This window comes from Penicillium oxalicum, chromosome II (assembly GCF_001723175.1).
Source record: "Penicillium oxalicum strain HP7-1 chromosome II, whole genome shotgun sequence".
Classification (NCBI taxonomy): domain Eukaryota; kingdom Fungi; phylum Ascomycota; class Eurotiomycetes; order Eurotiales; family Aspergillaceae; genus Penicillium; species Penicillium oxalicum.
Window position 1 is genome coordinate 458,718 of NC_064651.1, and position 19,628 is coordinate 478,345.

The window sequence follows — 19,628 nt, forward strand, 5'->3', positions numbered from 1 at the left end:
TCCCTTGCGCAGGCGGAGGCCGAGTGTATCCCTCCCAACGTAGAATAAGTATAGCGAGCCATTATACAGCGCGCTGCGAAATTTGATAAGTGGATATTGGTATGGCGGTAGAGTGGAAGAAACCGGTTTGATCTTCCGAGTTGGTAGATTCAAAAGGCATCTCGTTGACGTCGAAATTGCTTTGCTCTGCAGGTCTTATTAGAAGCATTCATATTGACACGTCCTTTAGCACTCACCGCATCCGTCCAAAAACGTCTGGAAGGTATCCTCATTCCGCTTAGTTGCAGAGATGATGAACTGCTTGACGTGGTAATTCTCAAAAAGATCTTTGATTGTCGACAGAAGGAGAGGAATGATGTCGGTATCGTATATCTGCCCAGAATGAACAGTCAGCTTTGTCGGGAGGATGGGTGGAGATCTTCAGTTGTACCAAATCCGCGCCTAGGGCAATATCAAAGCGCAAGTCGCCATCCTCAATCAGGTAGTTGAGATCATCGGTAATTTCCAGTGGCGAGCCCCAGTCCCAGAGTGCAGGGATAAACGGGAAGACACTGTCATCTGTACGATTGAGTGCTATACATTTGTGCATGTTCGAAATGAGGGCAGGCTCCCGATCACTCGATACCACGGCGCGGACACCTAGATGCCTGGCGCAAAAGAGAGACAGGAATCCCGTCCCTGCACCGAGTTCGATCACCCGCTTCCCTCTGACAAGTTTCTCTCCTTCGGGCGTGGCAAGAAAGGAACCAAGGTGAAGTGCAGCTTCCCAGGTGCGATTGCCAGTCGTTCCGCCAGAGAGAATTAATCCACGCGACTCGATGGTCACCACCTCACGGATCGCGGAGTCTGTGGGCTGAAATGGAGCAGTGTATTTGACGCATGAAAGCTGACGGGCCAATTCAATGGCATTTGGCTTGGGCTGCGCAAGAAGAGTGCCTAGAGCTTCCATTAAATTATCATTAAGTTCCTTTACTCGGTCAGCTGCATTGATTCGACTGAAGCATCCTAATGAGATGGAGAATTCAAGTAAATAACAAAAATGGCAAGAGAGTCACACTGGACCAACATACATCTTCATCAGGATTTTTAATTGATTCTTCGATTCGTGCAGTTATCAGTTTCAGTACTCGCGTGCGGTAGGCCGCGGGTGGAAGTGTGGAGAGAGCCTCATCGAACATGCGCTCATAGAGAGCTTGTTGTACAGCAGGTCGCAGCAAAACATCTCCAGATGGAACATCAAGATCACGCGGCTCCACAAATTGGAAATATTGCGCCTCTAGCTTGCTCAGTTCGTCCACCATCGTGCAGTACTGAATCGAATGATCCGAAATTCCACAAACGGGTAAATCTACAGCTCCACTTCGGCGCGCGCGATGCTCTTATCGATAAGCCGATAACTCCCCAAGTCATCTGACTTTCCAGAAGCCGGACTGCTGACATCAGCTAATTTCTTCCCAATAAGGTTAGCGTCGAGTCTTAGCCGAGACCACCGCACGAAAATTGAAAGTCATTGACCTCTCCACGACTCCTCTCCTCGCATCACCACGACACCACCAAAATGGCCGACACTCCCGTTACCCTGCGGACTCGCAAGTTCATTCGCAACCCCCTGCTTGCCCGCAAGCAGATGGTCGTGTAAGCAATCCACCATTTTGTACGATTTCCTCTGTGCTCGGATCGGAAGCGGATGTGTTTTCGACATTTCAAAGGATTCTGTGCGGATGCTTTTTATTCGGATCACAAACTTGCGGATATCTCCCCATCGCCACTGCGACATATTTGCGACCTGCGGCTTTCCGTCGAGATTAGCAGTGAAAATGGAGAACATTGGCGCGGAATCCTTCGACGATGAACTTGTCCAGCATTCGCGATCGAGAGCACAGAGTTTTCCTCTGTCGAAATTTCCCGCTAACACTGGCGTTTCTGTCTTCCAGGGATGTCCTCCACCCCAACCGCCCCAACGTCTCCAAGGATGAGCTCCGCGAGAAGTTGGCCGACCTGTACAAGTCCAACAAGGACCAGGTCTCCGTCTTCGGTTTCCGCACCCAGTACGGTGGTGGCAAGTCCACTGGATTCGCTCTGGTCTACGACTCCGCCGAGGCCCTGAAGAAGTTCGAGCCCGCCTACCGTCTGGTCCGCATTGGTGCCGCCACCAAGGTCGAGAAGGCTTCCCGCCAGCAGCGTACGTTTCACACCACTATTGCGATTTTGCTCTTTTTACCACGCCCCCCGTGACACCGACGGGGTAGGGTCTCCGTCTCTCGCACAGAGATGGATTGACCAGGCACTCGGATCCTGTATATTGATCCCATGAAACTGACCCCTTCCCCACAGGCAAGCAACGCAAGAACCGCTCCAAGAAGTTCCGCGGTACTGCCAAGACCAAGGGTCCCAAGAAGAGCAAGGACTAAGCGTCTCACTCCACCATATGAATTATGCTTGGATGCAACGTTTAGTGGCCTGGTGGCTGAGGCCTGTTTCCGGTTCCTTTGCATCTGCATTTGTCCGCAACAGGTTGTGGTGCGATGTATGAGAGAAATGGAAGGAGGAATGGCATTTTACCCTCCAGCATGGAAGCTATCTCCTCAAAAATTCAAAATGACTTCATACCATGACGATTACATCTTTTTTTTTCACAAAAAGCACGCGGGTCGTGGGTTCTCTCAGCCTGAATATCATGCCCATAAATAATGCTCTTTGATCAGAAATTGCACTTTGTACCTCGGTCCCAGGCTTCCATTTCCAGTAATATCATCGGCCAGGCAAGAAGACTACCTATGTCCCGTCAGGCTTGGCAGTTGCCTCAGTCATGAACACTTTGCTGGTTCAGGGCATCAGACCTGACTCTTATTCCTCTATGATCCACCAACTAAGATGAAACTCGGTGCCCATGACCCCATGACAGTCGATCTTGTCATCTCGGCGAAAAGGAAAATTCTCCTGTGTCTCCATACCTGGTGGTGGGTCAATCTGTCTCCACTCACCTCACTTTAAACCCTGGTCCTATATGCCACCCTCACATCACTACCGGGATAATCGGCTTTCCTCTTAACTTCGTTGCCTGGCCGTAGACGTTTTTCTGTGACACCAGACCGTTTATTCTCCTGGGCCACTTGTGTCAAGTGCACTCGACGCATCACAACTGCACCATGCATCACACCTGAATTGACGACCTCGTTAATTAAAATTGGATATTCCCATTCTCAATGCCAATCGGAAGCCTCTCTCATTCCGCCCATACCTCAGCGTTTTACTGTCACACACTGCATTACTCTAAGCCTGTGGTTGTTGTAGCCATGCAAAAGCCTCCGATATGCGTTATCTATCTATAGGTATAGACGCTCGACGGGTACCCTGACACGATCAATCATGTCGTACTGTATACCCCGGACTATTATTCCTGAAAGATCAAACTCACCCAGGCGGATGGACCTTTTGTGGAGCTGGCCGTCGATAGTACCGAGGCACTGACGCTCAATATCTTGTGACGAGATGACGAGATTTCTCAGATCCATTCTACTTAGTGCACTACCTCTACCTATCAAGTGATCCCTACACGTTGGAGGGTCCATGAACTGTACTACTAAGGGATGCGTTGCACGCGTAGTATTCTGATCATCTATCGACCTCCTAATTCTAGTAAAAGAGGTGGAACAGAGCAAAATTAAATGTATATCTTGACATACCGTCCCGGTTTACATCCATGCAAAGATAGCACATACTGAGCTCTAGAAATCATGTCTCAACTCCTTCTCGCCCATCCAAACCGATCCTATCCTCCGCAGAGAACCTTTGCGTGACATAAGTTTACAGATAAATAGCTGGACACACCAAAGGTTACTCCCGAAAAGTACTGCTTAATGCTAGCACCCACAAATACCTAAGAACAACATAAACACATGTATTTTAAAACCACAAAAGGTCTATCTGTCAACAAGGTTAGTACAATAGACATATCAAAACTTATCGATCAGAGCAGAAGCAATACGGAGAGACCCTGATAGATCATCCACGCTACACAGCCTGCAGTCGATCCATGTCAAGCAAGAATTATCTATTTATCTCCTGCAAATCTCTGGAGGTCGAGGCTTGCGGTTACACCCGTAACTGTAACTAAATTGGAGAGAGGGGGGGGGGGGGGGGGGGGGACGGCCTCAACTTGATTACACGAAGGCGCCGCCGGGCATGGAGCGGGGCACGTCCTCCTCACGTTTTTTATTCTAAAATATTTTCCTTATTTGTTTTTTGGGCTTGGTAGGGGAAAGAAAGTTTGAGCCTTTGTGTATTCTTATGCTGTTTTTTTCTTTCTTTCTTTTACACAGCCGGAGGCTTAAGTCCTGTTTCGGAAAGTAGACGGTCCTAGGGGTTTTTTTGTGGTGATGATGAGGAGATCGCGATAAGGGTTGAGGACAGGTGTTATGCAGGTGTCTCGATGTAGTAAATTGGTATGATCATGGGGAGGAGTGCTTGGTGTAATGGATCTTTTCTTCGGAGGAGTCGGATCTTGAGGTGGAAGGGTTGGTCTATGTTACTGGGTGATTATTTTGTTATTAGACTTATGGATGAGTCTCCCATTCTCTGATATTAAGTGAAAAAGGAGGAGGAGGAGGAGAAAGGACGAGTGCCTCGATTGTAGTCAGCTGTGTCGTGCTTCCTGTGTGCGTGTATGTTGAAATAGAGGAGCGACCGTTGTGTGTAACCTCAAAGGCAACTCTCACAAGTTAAGACGGGATACTAGAGACATCCTGATGACTGCTGGAAGGGCAAATTCTCAAGGGCTCTGTTGCAAAGTCCTTCTTGTCCCAGCAGGACAGGGATTTGAATAGTTGGTTGTCTAGAGACCTGACAGTAGTCTGTTCACCGACTGAGAATAGGGATTGAATAGAGAGAAGGTGAGCAGCCCGAGTCTTGAACCTCTCTTACATTCCATCAGAGGTGAAACACGAGACGAGGGAGACGAATGAACGAGCTGTTGGGGAAAACTCTTCGAGTTGATTTTGTGGAGTGAGTCTTATCAAATTGATCTTTCGAGAATGAAAAGAAACAACTTAGACTTGATGCTCGACCATGTTCAACAGGCTAATTTAGTATCAAGATGGAAATATCTTACCGTATGTTGACACAGACGGAGGTAATCAGTGAAAAGGCGAGACTATAACACGGAGGTGGCCGGGTCTGAAGCAGGGCTTCAGGGTAAATTCATGCGGATTCAGGATATCTTAACGTATTCTTGAAACGTCAACAGAAGGCATGTAGTGCTTTTGCTTACAGAAAATGAATCGACCAGACTCTGCAATTAATTGGTAAGGCTAGAAACAAAAGTCATTGCAGAAAGCCACACAAGATAGGAAAGCCACACGAGAGAGAAACCAAGAAAAGAAGAAATCAAAGACGTTGCATGTATGCCAAAAAAAAGCCAATCAAGCTAAGACAATAGAGGAGTCATGATTAAGACAGAAAAAAACAAGTGTCCGACATGCTTGCAACACAAAAAGGTATCAACACAAAATTCAAGTTCAAATATGATCAGATCAGGCACCACGGAGAGTTCTTTTTTTGGTTTAGCATTTGGCAGATTAGAGTTTGTCATTTCCCCAAGATCCCACAGGAAGAAAGGCAGATGTGCAAGGAAAAATTGTGGTGTCATCTTCACAAAGTAGGCACTGATAAACAGAAGTTGATGCTTCCGGTCGACGTGGAGAGAGCGTAGGAATTCTTGTCCTGCGGTGTCTCTGAAGGTGATAGAGCAGGGTCTAATGGAGAATTTGGTGATCATGTATTGAGCAGACGGTGTCGACGGTGTGGATGTAAGGTGAACGGCGGAGAGAGAACGGACATGCTTCGACAAGCTTGAGAGGCCTTTGTATCACCCCCTGCAAGTTGAAGAGTTCTAGTCTCGGTTGGTGTGAGATGGAAAGTGCACACATCAATCTACTCTTCTTGATCACCCGGTGGGATGACTCCAGCACTCCCTTAGTAACCACTCTGACCACCTAAAGGCGAAACAGGGGCTCGATGAATCCCTTCCACGACCGCATGGTGGTATTCGGACATTTCACCACTAAGTATGCCAAGTGTGTAAGGTGAGTGGGAAAGATGTGAGTGGCGAGGGGGGGCGTACTTGAATCCACCATTCATCAGGGTGACCGACCCTGCGTTGCGGATGTCACCAGCACGAGTGCATTTCTCACTGGTGGTGTAATGATAGAGGCCAGGAGCACCGTCATCTGAAAGCCCAGCAATGCGTTGTGCAGTAGACGGTTTCTCTAGGTAAGCTTCATGACTAGGGGAGTGTTCAGCGTGAGTGGACATGGCTGGACCAGGCCATGTGCTTGATGGTAGGATGGCGCGACCGTCTCCTGAATTTTCGATCGCCTGTACCGGGTAGGATGCACTAGGCATGCTTGAGCAGGCTGTAGTTGGTAGAGCCAAAGTAGAGGAAATCAGTTCCTCTGTCGTGATGGGCATTGAGAGGCTTGAAAAGACGGAGGTTGAGTTGGGAGAGGTATCTGGGCCGCTCGAGGCTGAGGAAGCACTGTTACTGAAAAGAACATTGCTTGCGGCAGTAATGATGGGGCTACGAGAGTCTTGACACAACACGGAGCGTGGACTCCAGTAGGCATTTCTCTCCTCTGCTGAAAGCGACGAGCTTGGTGTCAGCTCTGGAGGGAAGGCCAGACCCGGCAATCCGCTCGGGGGCTGTTGATTGAGACCATTTGGCGTTGGAAGCGTTCTGTCTTGTGCAGTGAGCTCTGCTGATGAACCTTCTGCCATTGCTGCAGTGACGGGCAGTGAAGCTTCTGAAGATGGAAGAATGTGACTGGGGATCAGGTATGAAAACGCAGACTGGGCCATGGAGTTGCTTGTCTCAGGATCGGGATAGATGGTGCTATGACTGGGTCTGCTTAGCCCCAGCACAGATTCCCATCCCTTCGAGGTCCAGGCGGACGTCGTGTAATCAAAAAGATTGCTGGAAGAGCCGTAACCCGGCTGGACATATGCCGGTGACTGGCTGTATGTGGAGGACTGGCTATCCTCACACTGCGAAGACTCCATGGCCATGGCCGGACGGTCAGAGAAGGCCGGGCTGTCACTTGCACTAAACTCGTAGTCATCGGCCCCACCACGGAGCTGAAGTGCGTTTGCACCACAAAGCAGTGAAGACTTGCTTGTTGTGCTAGTCGTGTAGATGCCCCCGGACCCTGGAGGAGGATACGGCCAGTTGCTGGCTTTGGGCGTGAGTTTCAAGGAGTTGACCTTATCAGACCAATTTCATTAGAACAGGAGACAGCTTCATGGCACTCAAAACAAAATCGAAAACAAAATCGGTGAGACTCTATATAGTTGATACACTTACTCGTAGGAACTGGCAGTCCGTATTTCCAGCACTTCGGCAGTTAGAGCAGCCCTGGCCATCGCCAGAGTCTCCGCTACACTTGATTTTTCTCCGTCGGCATCGACCACACTGTTGCCATGTAATGTCAGTGAGAATATATCCATAAACCAACCATTAATAGAAATCTTTGATCTGGGATCGCTTACAGCCACGGGGACTCGTCTGCGGTGGGAGTTGCGCATCTTGCCTTCGAACTCTGTGGTTTGACTCAGCTCGTGATGATGGTGCAAGCTTCGTAAAGATCGGGGCATTGCAAGTGAACAGTCCCGTCGGGATGACCCAAAATAGACAGGCTTCTCTGAATAGAAGGCAGTCATTCCTATTTCTGAGGAGTCAGGGTAGGAAGATCAAAGATCATGGGATCAGCATAGAATGCGCTCCAGACTTACTGCTTGAACAGATCAACTCCTGAGATGTCAAGAAGCAGCTGACCGGAGGGAAAAGATCCTGCTTCGCTCTTGGAGAGAGGACGGAGAAGTCCCGCTCGTCAGTATAGAAGGACTCTGTCAATGGTGGTTCAGAGCTGTTGGAAAAGGAACAAAAACTGTGGACAATAGAAGAGAGAGATGGATGTCAACAAGACATAATTTCCTGGGTTGTGTATGAAGTCCGGGAGCAGGAGAATGGCAGGAGGGTTTGTTTTAGTAACAATTCCAGTGATTGCTGATATTCGTCTTGGTTCAATAGAATGTCTATTTCCAGTTGATTTTCTTTTTTTTTCTATTTTGCACGTTCACCACTGCATGCCATAGTGGGTGTCTGGGCCTTGAGATTGCCCTGGTCTAGGTAATGATTTAATTGAAATTCAGATTTTCATTTGTTTAGGATAAGGGGGGGGGGGGGGGGGGGGCACTTTCTGAGTCTGCTGCCTTTTTCGCCAACCATTTGCGTCTGTGAAATTTTTCTTCTCATTATGACGAATCTACAACCTGAATATCCCTGAGTCGTAGGAAATGAAGGACACACTGGAGCTAGTGTGAGCAAAAGTACGAACACGTCTTTCCTGGGCCACCGTTTTGCCAATTTCGAGGGGAAAAAAAGGGAAAAAAAAAAGAATTAGGACTCAGGTGAGTAAATAGGAATTTTTCTTTTCTGCTTTCCCTGCAACTTGAGTTCGAGAAGTTTCCTCTGCTAATGAATCTGCATTATTTTATTGTCGTCCCTTCTAGTTCGTCTCCAGTGAAGGGATCTCCGCTACGAATACCGGGGCATCGTCAGAAATCAATACACTTTGATAGACCTAAAATAGTGTCTGGAATCACTCTCAGGCCTCTGGTAGACAATACGTGGAGGGCAAGATTGCCCCGGTGTCTTATTCAAGCAGAGATGGTTTCACAAAGTAACGTCGCACGAGACATGACGAGATAGCCAGATAAATCTTCCATACTAGGTGGAGAAGAAAAGAAATCTGATCATGGAGGCAAAAGGAAGAAAAAAAAACACTGCTTCACATCCAGCCAATGACAATCTCGCGCTTGCCTCGCTTTCTTTGAGGAGATGATTTAGTTGTGTCTTGGGTTGAGACTGAACATCGATGGCGCGCTTGGAGATGGTCCTTTTACCATCATCTAGCGCACCGATGTTCGCATGACAAAACACACACATCACAATTCTTGCTCCTCGCCTCCAAGCGATCTGTTAGTTTGACTATGCTCCCCACACATAAAGGAAGACTACTTCAGGACGTTTGCAGAACGAGCTTCCCTGCGTCGATCCGGAAAAGACTCCCCGCTGCAGCGACGTGGGAAAGGCTCACTAGACGGTGTTTGCTTGGATCCAGTGGGCAATATTGAAGCTCGATGATTGGCTTGGCTGCCCTCATCACTAGAACTAGGGAGTACGCTATGTCTTAGAAGATCAAACAGAACACCCTTCTTCAGACTCGTAATGCACACTAGTACCTCATGTGGAAGGTAGGTGGGTGGATAATATTTGGTGCGCTGGTTCTCATGTTCGGCATACTTCTCTAGATGGTGAACTATACATACTCCGTGAATGAAATTGAATCCTATTGACAGAGATACTTCCTTGATGATCTCTCCACACAGATCAATGTCTGGAATCTGGTTCCTTTTCTCCGATGTCGCATGCTGTGGCTCTGTGAACCTCATGTCTAAGACCCAAGTTGCCGGTGCTGCAAGTGTCTCAATTTGTGGTTGGGAGAATGATCGCAACAACCAAAGAACAAGCAGCGATCGATGACACCTGTCAGTTGATCTACCCGGCGCAAGCAATCAGTTGATTGCGGTCAAGCCCCACCTGAAAGCATGCAGTGGACAGCATCAAAGTAATAGCCCGATCGTAGAACTCGCTAGAGCCAGACACTTTAGCCGCTAGGATAGAGTGGATCAGGCAAGAAGCCTAGGGAGGAAAAAGGAGAGCATCGGCAATTTGGACGTTTGTTTGGGCTCTGTTCTGGCAATCCTGCATGCTCCGGGAAAAATCAAACTCAAAAATTGAAACCATAAAAGCAGAACAGGATTAAAGAGGCAACCAAGGACGGAAAAAGCAACGATTGCGGACCGTAACTGAAGCTAAAGGTTCGTTGGGAACCCCCACTCTATCGTTGATCTTCTGGGATTAGACGGTGCTAATGCTGACGGAGAGACTAGGTGTTGGTCGGATGATAACACTATATCCTAGTCCTACCTTCTCATTGGTATCGTACAGCCAGAATCTGGAGAACGGCCGCTGCCCGACCGTGCATCAGGTCAGCAGCCATGGGCGAGTCCCAGACTGCTGGGACCTGCCTCTCTGTGTGTGTGTGTGGCAGCAGATTATCGATGAAAGGTACTTTTGTTTGTCCATCAGCTTGCCAGCTTATCCTCCTGTAGATAGTCTGGCTTGACAAATACATCATGTACTGGGGGACACTGGGGATACTCATATCGATCTCATCGTTTGATTATTGGCCTCATGAACCCGAGACGAAAAGGGGTCTGTAGCCATAGTGACTGAAGTTTGGACGTGTGTGTGATCACCACGGGGACTACTGTTGAAGAGAGAGCTCTCGATAAAAATTCGTTCCATGACATCTATTCCGTACCTGGTCTCTGGGTTGACCATTACACTGCAGCGAGGAAGAAAGAGAAAGAAAGAGAAAAGAGGAAAAAAAAAGGAAGAGAGCTGATAGCAGAGACTGCCAGTGTGCCAGAGTCTAGACTACAGCCGCTTACATGGCTACATGGCCTCGTAGACGCGCTAGGCACGCTCGTTGAGATTGAGACCAGCCCTTCATCTCAGACCAGGAAGGGGAACGTCAAATCTGTTGCAGCAGCGCTCGTGCCCTGTCCGTCAGATGCTCAGATGCTCGGCCTTTCCAGGGCAACCAGGGTAAAACACCCCAAAGGCCCATATCAACTGCGACATGAATTATTCTGGAATTCCTCCTTGATTGAGATGTTTCGTCACCTCGTGAAATCCCAACAGAAAGCAGTTCCAGATTGTACTATACTAGACCCCATTACCCACAACGCTGTTTTTGCTGCAGGAGGCCGACCGTTTCTTCTCCACCGATCCCACACTGCCGTGGAACAAGAGGATCCTCAGGCGAAGATCATACGTTGGAAGCCATTGTGCAGAAGTGTGAGCCGGAAAGATTGGGTGCAGAGCCGGGGGGTATATACACTGTAGACAACAGATGAGGGCCCATGACTCGGTCTTGCCAGAGAGAGAAAGCTGCAAGTGGCGAGAATGGGAAAGCCCTGATTCACGACAAATCCGAGGCCGCCCACCTCTCCCCGGCATGAACCTGGCCCAGTCAGCAAGACTCAGATGGGCCTCTCCATGACTCGTTCTTCGCCAAGGATTGAGTTCTGTTGATTCTGCACCTTCCGGACAGGACCAGTGGCTGCAGGAAAAGGGACAAAAAATTGGTATTCATGACGGCCCGGTGAGGGACTTGAGAGGCATCCAGAAGCCCTGGAGCTGCAGCAAACAGGGGACCCCCCTCCAGCCTTTCCCCTTGATAAACGCACATCGCAAAGTCTTCCGATGGCTTGACTGTGCAGTGGCGTGCGAGAATTGCAACGGGGAGCCCCGGAAGACGATGCCGCTCGATAGACGAGAGGTGTCGTACAGGAACCGGGTCGATCATCCGCGCGGGCGCTGGTTGACCAGAAAACCCCCCAGCGGCTGCTGTACACCACTAGAGACGCATGCTGATCTGCAGGACGGGGAGAACAAAAGCACCGGTCAGGAGAGAAGTCAGCAACTAAATGCGAGTCAAGTCGGAGGTTGACCATCGTTTGAGGCCATCATGTTTCCAGGATGGACGTAGAAAGAGAGTTGAGTTCCGTGACACATGCACGAGGCTCCCGGTACCTTCGGCCTGAGTAGGCCCGAGCCACGTCGATCCTCCGACATAACCACTTCTTTTCAGGTATCTCACGACGCACACGATACTCTTGCCGCGTCCGCGAAACCAAGTGTACCAAGTGAGACGTTGACTATACTCAGATTGCCATGAGCGCGCTACTTGAAACCTCTCTGGGCGATATCGTGATCGATCTCCTGGTCGACGAATCGCCCAAGGCCTGTGAAAAGTAAGCGCTTTTCCTTTCCACCGCCCATGCCGCGTCCGCGCCCAAGTCCCCCCCAGATTGCTGCTATATTGTTGCTGAACCCATTCACTAAGCTCTTCCCTGTCTCGTCCCCTAGCTTCCTGAAGCTCTGCAAAATTAAATATTACAATTTCGCGCCCGTCCACAGCGTCCAGAAAGACTTTAGTTTCCAAACCGGCGACCCGCTTGGCCCCGACGCGCCCGGCAGCGATGGCGGCTCTTCGATCTGGGGTGTCCTCGATGGGCCCTCAAAGCGCACCTTTCCGATCGATATCCCACCCAAGATGAAGCACACGGAGCGTGGAACCGTCAGTTTGGCCACGGTGCCGTCACCGAATGACCCCGACCAACGAGTGGCCGGCAGCCAGTTCTTGATCACGCTAGGGGACAACTTGGACTACCTCGACGGTAAGGCGGCCATCTTCGGGAAAGTCGTGGAGGGATTCGATGTCCTTGAGAAGATCAATGGATCATTTGTCGATGACCGTGGCCGGCCATTAAAGGATATTCGGATCCGGCATACGGTGGTCCTCGACGACCCATTCGATGACCCTGCGGGACTTGTTGAGCCACCCGAGAGTCCCCTACCCACAAAAGCGCAATTGGACACGGTGCGCATCGCCGACGATGAGGAATTGGACGAAGAGATGGATGAAGCTGCCCTGGAGAAGCTGCGCCGTGAGCGCGAGGCACGTGCTCAGGCGTTGACACTGGAGATGGTGGGAGACTTGCCCTTTGCAGATGTCAAGCCTCCTGAGAATGTGCTTTTCGTGTGCAAGCTGAATCCAGTGACACAAGGTTTGTTTCCTTCGCATCCATTTATTTCATCCAGCCTTTTACCGCTGACACCATCTGTAGATGAGGATCTGCAATTGATATTCAGTCGCTTCGGAACGATTTTGTCCTGTGAAGTCATCCGAGACAAGCGAACCGGGGACAGCTTGCAGTACGCTTTTGTGGAATTTGAGAACCAAAAGGACTGCGAGCAGGCCTACTTTAAAATGCAGGGTGTTCTGATTGACGACCATCGTATCCATGTCGATTTCTCACAGAGTGTAAGTGTGGTCTCTCGTCTCGTCTACCGATTCTCACAGTCTGCATTGGAACCCCCCCCCCAATATAACTTCTCTCTCTCTATACGAAGGACTCTGCTGACACCTGAATTCAGGTGTCAAAACTATCCGATACCTGGCGCAACGCAACAGTTGCCAAGCGCCAGCAGCGCGGTGGATTTGGCGGTGTTGCCGACCTTGAACAGAAGCGCCAGTATCGGGTATCCGACGACTCCCATGCCACGGATGGAGACAGGGCGTACAACATGGTGTTTGACCGCTCACGTCCCGATCGAGGACCACCAGCTACTTCAAGTGGCCCTCCTCGTCGGGACAGGCGGCCGTCGCGCAGTCCACGGCGCGATTCACACCGTGACCGGCGGAGCAGCCGCAGCCCTCGGGGCCGAGACCCCCACTCATCTCACTACCGGCGACGAGACTCAAGTAGGAGTCCCGGTCGTCGAGACTTTGACCGAAGGGATCGTGATCGCGAGCGCAGTGATCGTGGACGCCATCGAGATGATCTTAGAGATCACGATCGGAGTCGTCGTGATGACCGATATGGACGGCGGCGATGAGCTAGCTCAGTGTATTCTAATGGGGTAAACCTTGTGTGTGTTTCAGTCACAGTACATGTCGATCGGCATTCAAGGCAATCAATCTACAGGTAGATCTGTAGATGTAGTCCGTGAGCGACAAGGGCCTTCACGATCTGTAAAGATGGTTATAGAGGTGTGGCGGACGGGCAACGTGCTGCCAGTCTGCTACAATAACACTGTACCAGTTTTTGCGGGCATGCCCTCCTCCTCTCAGGACCCGCCGTGTGGGCGTGGCTTTACCCACCGAGAAGGACGCTGGAGCTCAACTGGTCGGGTTTCATGTTTCAGCGGGTGGCTCATTGGTCCTTGGTTCTTGTCCCACAGTTGACCTGTAAATAGGACTTTTGGGGAGGAAAGAAAAAGGATTTCTCGGTGGCCTCTTGCACGAGTCAAAGATTTCTTTCTACCTGGGAAAAACAAGGACTGAGTATCTTATGCTCGACTACCTCTCAGTCCCTGAAGATGTCATCATCTCGATTGAGGGCATCCATTTGAGATTTCCTGTACTTGTAACTTCTGAGTTCTGACTGGTACAATCAGATCGCTGAAGACGCATTTCAATGACGAAACACCTCCTTACTAGCGCTACTATAGCTTACCCTAGTGCTAAAAATAATCATGGAGCTATGTATCCAAGTCTCCAAAGTTTTTGATCGGGTTCAAGGCTGAGGCTAGTGCTGTAAATAGCTGAGTACAGTAGCATCAGGAACTCGTACACAGGGTAAAAAAATCGTTCTGTGAAATGTTTGGTAGACCCTCTGGGCAAGTGTAGTAGTAGGCTGGGTTGGAAAGCATGGAATGACGGTGTGCAAAATCACCTGCGAGCTGGAGCTTCACCCCGCGCTCTCGGGGAGGTTCGCTCTTCTTCTCTTCCACCCTTCTTAAGGACCATCATTCCCCATTTTCGACGATTTCGTCTGGTCTCCCCCTCTTCTATATACCAATTTAATCCATTCCCCGTCCTTTTGATCAGGAAAATATTCAGACCTCGCAATGGCTGCGATCAAGGACACCGTTTCCAATCTGATCAACATGATCACTGGGTCGGCCGAGGAAGCTCCCCGCGAGCCCTCCGCCGAGGAATTCAAGGATCTCCAAAAGAAGTACACCGACGCGGGACAAGGACAAGTCTTTGCCTTTGTCGATGAGCTCCAAACGGTCGACAAGTCTCGACTTTTCCACCAGCTGTCCACCTTCGACGTGACACGTATCAACGAGCTGGCCGACAAGGCCCTCAACCCACCCAAGACCGACGAGACCCGCCGCAACCCTCGAGCCCCTCCCGAGCTCCGCGACCGCCTCGATCATCGATTCGGATCCCACCGATCTCAAGGCCTGGTACGATGCAGGGTTGAAGCAGGTCGCAGAGAACAAGGTGGCGGTGGTGCTGATGGCGGGTGGTCAGGGTACTCGTCTGGGAAGCTCCGCTCCCAAGGGCTGCTTTGACATTGGTTTGTTGAGCGAGAAGTCGCTCTTCCAACTCCAGGCGGAGCGCATTGTCAAGTTGCAGCAGTTGGCCAGCCAGGCTCACGGTACTCAGGGCGCCGTCATCCCCTGGTATGTGATGACCAGTGGCCCGACCCGCAAACCCACCGAGGAGTTCTTTGAGAAGCACAAGTTCTTTGGCTTGAGCAAGGAGAATGTTTTCATCTTTGAGCAGGGTGTCTTGCCATGCATTTCAAATGACGGCAAGATCATTATGGAAAGCAAGAGTAAGGTAAGATGGTTTCCGGCGCAGGCAGAGAAGCAAGCACGCACCAGCGACCTTGCTGTTTGACGATCGTTTGCCCATTCTGAATTAGTGTACTAAAACATGCTGGTGTCTCGATTTTAGGTGGCCGTCGCTCCAGATGGCAATGGCGGTATCTACCAGGCCATCGTGACGTCCGGTGTGCGCGAGGACATGCGCAAGCGTGGCATCAAGCACATCCATGCCTACTGTGTGGACAACTGCCTCGTCAAGGTTGCCGACCCCGTCTTCATCGGTTTCTCCGCCTCCAAGAAGGTCGACATCGCCACCAAGGTGGTGCGCAAGCGCGACGCTGCCGAGTCCGTGGGTCTGATTCTGCAAAAGAACGGCAAGCCCGACGTGGTTGAGTATTCAGAGATTGACCAGGCGACTGCCGAGGCCAAGGATCCCCAAGACGCTGCGTTGCTAAAGTTCCGTGCCGCCAACATTGTCAACCACTACTATTCCTTTGACTTCTTCGAGTCTATCGAGACCTGGATGCACAAGCTGCCCCACCACATCGCTCGCAAGAAGATCCCCTACGTCGACCCGGAGAGCGGCGAGGCTGTCAAGCCCACTAGCCCCAATGGTGTCAAGCTGGAGCAATTTGTGTTTGATGTGTTCCCCATGACGCCTCTGGACAAATTCGCCTGCATTGAGGTTCGTCGCGAGGACGAATTCTCTCCGCTGAAGAATGCGGCGGGTACTGGTCAGGATGATCCCGACACCAGCCGTGCCGATATCATGAAGCAAGGCCAGCGGTGGATCGAGGCCGCGGGCGGCATCGTGGTCACCGAGGGAGACAAGTTTGGCGTGGAAGTCTCTCCCTTGATCAGCTATGTAAGTGATGGCCAGGAGACGGTACCCCCTCCTCTATCTGGGCTCGATGGAACCGGCTAACATCTAATGATCTCTCAGGGCGGCGAGAATCTGGAATTCCTTCAGGGCCGGGAGATCAAGGCTCCAGCGATTATCGAGAAGGAAGAGGATTAAAGTGTAGTGTATCTATTGAAAATGGGGTTCTTCTTTTGTTTCATGTCTTTTTTTTGTATTTCCCTCTCTTGATGGCGCGTTTGACGCTTGACGCTGGAACTGTACACCTCGATTATTCGATTATATCTCTATCAAACAACCCCCAACGCTTTGAGACGAAGGAATGAAATGCATTATTAGGATCTTCTACTTGTTATAATGACTATTGAACTATGATCGGCTTCCCAATTGTTCCGGGTGAAAAGTCACGTCCCTTGCCGCGCCCGGAGAATGAGCTCTGCGTCTCGGTGTGACACGGCCATGCTCGTTGTAGGTGGGCGGGCCGCTCGAAGCGCGGGCGTCGAGGAATGTAGGGGTACGGTTTGCCCTGACGAGAGAGTGATCCTCTCTTTTTTGTTTCTGTCTCGATGGGACGAACGGCCGTTCGAAAATGAATGTCATTCCATGCAGCTCGAGGCTCGTTCAGTGTTGACTTCTCTTCAGTTCAGATAGCCCAATCCATTCTGGTATGTCATGATCTGATCCGGAGCATGCTTGGATTTGGCATACCGCTGCAGCTAATTTGGGTGCACATTGCATTCATTTGGGAAAGGGTTCCTATTTGACATTGCTGCTAAATGACCTGCTCTGGACTAAGCACTGTATATCTCCCAGTCGCTGCAGTATAGGAGTGTGTGTTACTACTAGGGTAGGTATTAGTCTATGTAGTTAGGGACTACGTACGTAGTACTCAATAACTCATGATCTATACGACCGGACTAGACTTGACAGCTTGCTTCTCCTCCCTAGAGCTCATAAGGTCTCACACTCTCTAACTACAATTCTAGACTGTAAGCCTCACATACTCCAAAAAAAACCCATCAAAAATGACTAAAATGAAACTCTCCTGCGCCGGTGATGTCCATAGACTTTACGCAATGCGGAAAGGCTCGGAAGCTCCAAAACAACCATTTGACGAGTTTGCAGTCCACTTTCGGCCCTTTTCCTCGCGGTCTCGTCCGGTTGTTCCCCTCCATCCCGAAAGTTGTGCGATTGTTTCTCCTTGGAATCTCCCGGTGTGCTTTTTATTTTAAATCGAGTTGGGAAATTTTTTAAAGTGTGGAGGTGAGTTGCAAAAATGTGTTTTTGTCCAATTGCATCTTTTCAGTCTACACTATGTTATTTTTTTTGTTTTGTTTTTGTTTGTATTTGGGGGAAAATGGTTCGGCATCTGTCATGCAGAACGGAGCTCTCTATAGCTGTGCGTCTGTGCCCACTTTCGGGTGGTCCGAAGGCTGGCCTGTCCCATCATGTGGTCATGACTTGCGGGTTGGCGTTTTAGCAAAAAAAAAAAAAAAAAGAGGAAACCCCTCGGCCCGTTTTTTTTTCTCTGGTTTGCATCCACCACCGGAAAAACTGTCTTGCCTTTTCAGACGGATTGAGCTCGTGCACTGACAGCCAGACCTCTTTTGCTTTGATTCGCAGTGATTAGATCTACTTGGTTAGGATCGGAAGACGTTTATTTTGGAAGGGTGAGTCGACGCAAGCTACCCTCATTCGCCTGATATTCGACAAGGCCGCTTCGATGATGCCATGCTGGACTCCCTCGCTCTGCTCCCCCCGCGCACCCACCGATCGAGGTCCCCCTCACTTTCTCCTCGTCTTCACCTCGCATCCGATTCACACCTGTCCCAGGGTGACTGAACCCCTCGGTCGATGCCCCGGACCATGTTCCGATCCGATCTGTGAAATCTGCGAGGATGATCAATTGAGCCTCGGCGGAAGCTCAGGATGGGTCATTCGAGATTTGGAGGGGTAGCACATGACCAACTTGCGCGCGCGGGGGGAAACTTGGAGGGAACTCTTGACAGCATCACCACCGTGGAACGAAAGGTTCGACTGACATTTATGGTAAATTTTGGGGGTCTAGAATTTTCGAAGATGATGCTGTCTCGTCGTGCGTGCTACAAGTGTGGCAACATTGGCCATTATGCTGGTTAGTGGAGGGAGTCCCCCCCCTGTGATGTCGTGCGTGGTGGTGAGGGTTTTTTTGGGTTGTTCTGGCTCCAAACTGACCAGAGCTACCCCGCCACGCCCCTAGAGGTCTGCTCTTCCTCGGAGCGTCTCTGCTACAACTGTATGTCTTTGAACCCACCTATCCTTTCTCTCAATTGACCCTGAGGGTGAGAATCAATACTGACTTGGGGGGTGATAGGCAAGCAGCCCGGTATGTTGTGACGTTGACCCACATGAAATCGACCACTCGTCTCATCACTGGGAAACATCCAGGCCACGAGTCCAGCGCGTGCCCTCAGCCTCGTACCACCGAGAGTAAGGCACCCCTCCATTTCACACTCTCCTCCGTCCGATTCGCACAAACCGAGCCGCGAGAGGCAATCGATGCCAACGAAGATGCTGACTCGCTGCTAGCCAAGCAGTGCTACAACTGCCAGGGTCTCGGCCACGTTCAGGCTGACTGCCCGACCCTCCGCCTGAATGGCGGTGCCAACGGTCGCTGCTACAACTGCAACCAGCCCGGTCATCTTGCCGTAAGAGCGTCCTGATTCAAAACCTACTGCCTTACAACTTAAGACCCCTTCCGAGGAACTGACTTGTGGTCATTAGCGCAACTGCACCAACCCTGCTGCCCCCGGCGCTGGCCGCCCGGCTGGCCCTCGCGGCGGTTTCCAAGGCTACCGCGGTGGCTTCAACAACGGCTACCCTCGTGCCGCGACCTGCTACAAGTGCGGTGGCCCCAACCACTTCGCCCGTGATTGCCAGGCTCAGGCCATGAAGTGCTACGCCTGCGGCAAGCTGGGCCACATCTCTCGCGATTGTACCGCTCCCAACGGTGGGCCTTTGAGCTCCGCCGGCAAGGTCTGCTACAAGTGTGCCCAGGCCGGTCACATCTCCCGTGACTGCCCGACCAACGCCGAGAACGCTTCGGCCACCGTGACTGCTCCTGCTCCTGCCGCCGCCGATTCTGCTGTCGTCGCGGCCGCCACAGCCCCTACTGCGCCCGCTGTCCCTGCCTCCGCCCCCGCCGCCGAGACCAACGCCGCGGCTGCTCCCATTGCTGCAGCTGCAGCTGCAGCCCCTACCCCTGCTGCCGCCTAAGCTTCTTCGGACGCTACGGTGGCCTTGTATCCCCTTCCTTGAGGGGATGGGTAAGCTGGCGTGAGATGGATCATCTTACGATTTTCCTTTATCTTCTTGCAATTTTGTATTTTGATCGTTTTATTCCTCTCATCTTTGTCTCTCGATAAGCTTTTTTTCCCCCAAGGAGTCTCGGCAACCATCTCTCTTTCATTTTGCATA

The 19,628-nt window shown here is 50.8% G+C and overlaps 6 protein-coding genes across 6 annotated transcripts; 4 read left to right on the forward strand and 2 right to left on the reverse strand.

Moving 5' to 3' along the window:
- Positions 1-61: 61 nt before the first annotated feature.
- POX_b02087 (uncharacterized protein) lies at positions 62-1,301 on the reverse strand (the record flags this gene model as incomplete). Its single annotated transcript, XM_050111004.1, has 4 exons — positions 62-186; positions 237-372; positions 431-967; positions 1,071-1,301. The coding sequence occupies 4 exons, from the start codon at positions 1,299-1,301 to the stop codon at positions 62-64; spliced, it is 1,029 nt and encodes a 342-aa protein (XP_049971350.1).
- Positions 1,302-1,558: 257 nt separating this feature from the next.
- POX_b02088 (40S ribosomal protein) lies at positions 1,559-2,411 on the forward strand (the record flags this gene model as incomplete). The annotated part of the gene is made up of 3 exons (XM_050111005.1): positions 1,559-1,635; positions 1,935-2,182; positions 2,335-2,411. The coding sequence occupies 3 exons, from the start codon at positions 1,559-1,561 to the stop codon at positions 2,409-2,411; spliced, it is 402 nt and encodes a 133-aa protein (XP_049971351.1).
- A 3,562-nt stretch (positions 2,412-5,973) lies between these two features.
- Positions 5,974-7,647, reverse strand: POX_b02089 (uncharacterized protein; the record flags this gene model as incomplete). The annotated part of the gene is made up of 3 exons (XM_050111006.1): positions 5,974-7,257; positions 7,358-7,465; positions 7,543-7,647. 3 exons carry the CDS (start codon positions 7,645-7,647, stop codon positions 5,974-5,976), a joined length of 1,497 nt encoding a protein of 498 aa, XP_049971352.1.
- Positions 7,648-11,860: 4,213 nt separating this feature from the next.
- Positions 11,861-13,616, forward strand: POX_b02090 (Peptidyl-prolyl cis-trans isomerase-like 4; the record flags this gene model as incomplete). The annotated part of the gene is made up of 5 exons (XM_050111007.1): positions 11,861-11,940; positions 11,987-12,756; positions 12,817-13,013; positions 13,127-13,295; positions 13,348-13,616. 5 exons carry the CDS (start codon positions 11,861-11,863, stop codon positions 13,614-13,616), a joined length of 1,485 nt encoding a protein of 494 aa, XP_049971353.1.
- Positions 13,617-14,602: 986 nt separating this feature from the next.
- Positions 14,603-16,331, forward strand: POX_b02091 (UDP-N-acetylglucosamine pyrophosphorylase; the record flags this gene model as incomplete). The annotated part of the gene is made up of 4 exons (XM_050111008.1): positions 14,603-14,947; positions 15,015-15,326; positions 15,444-16,178; positions 16,257-16,331. The coding sequence occupies 4 exons, from the start codon at positions 14,603-14,605 to the stop codon at positions 16,329-16,331; spliced, it is 1,467 nt and encodes a 488-aa protein (XP_049971354.1).
- A 1,770-nt stretch (positions 16,332-18,101) lies between these two features.
- Positions 18,102-19,427, forward strand: POX_b02092 (uncharacterized protein; the record flags this gene model as incomplete). Its single annotated transcript, XM_050111009.1, has 4 exons — positions 18,102-18,306; positions 18,390-18,447; positions 18,526-18,859; positions 18,936-19,427. The coding sequence occupies 4 exons, from the start codon at positions 18,102-18,104 to the stop codon at positions 19,425-19,427; spliced, it is 1,089 nt and encodes a 362-aa protein (XP_049971355.1).
- Positions 19,428-19,628: the final 201 nt, after the last annotated feature.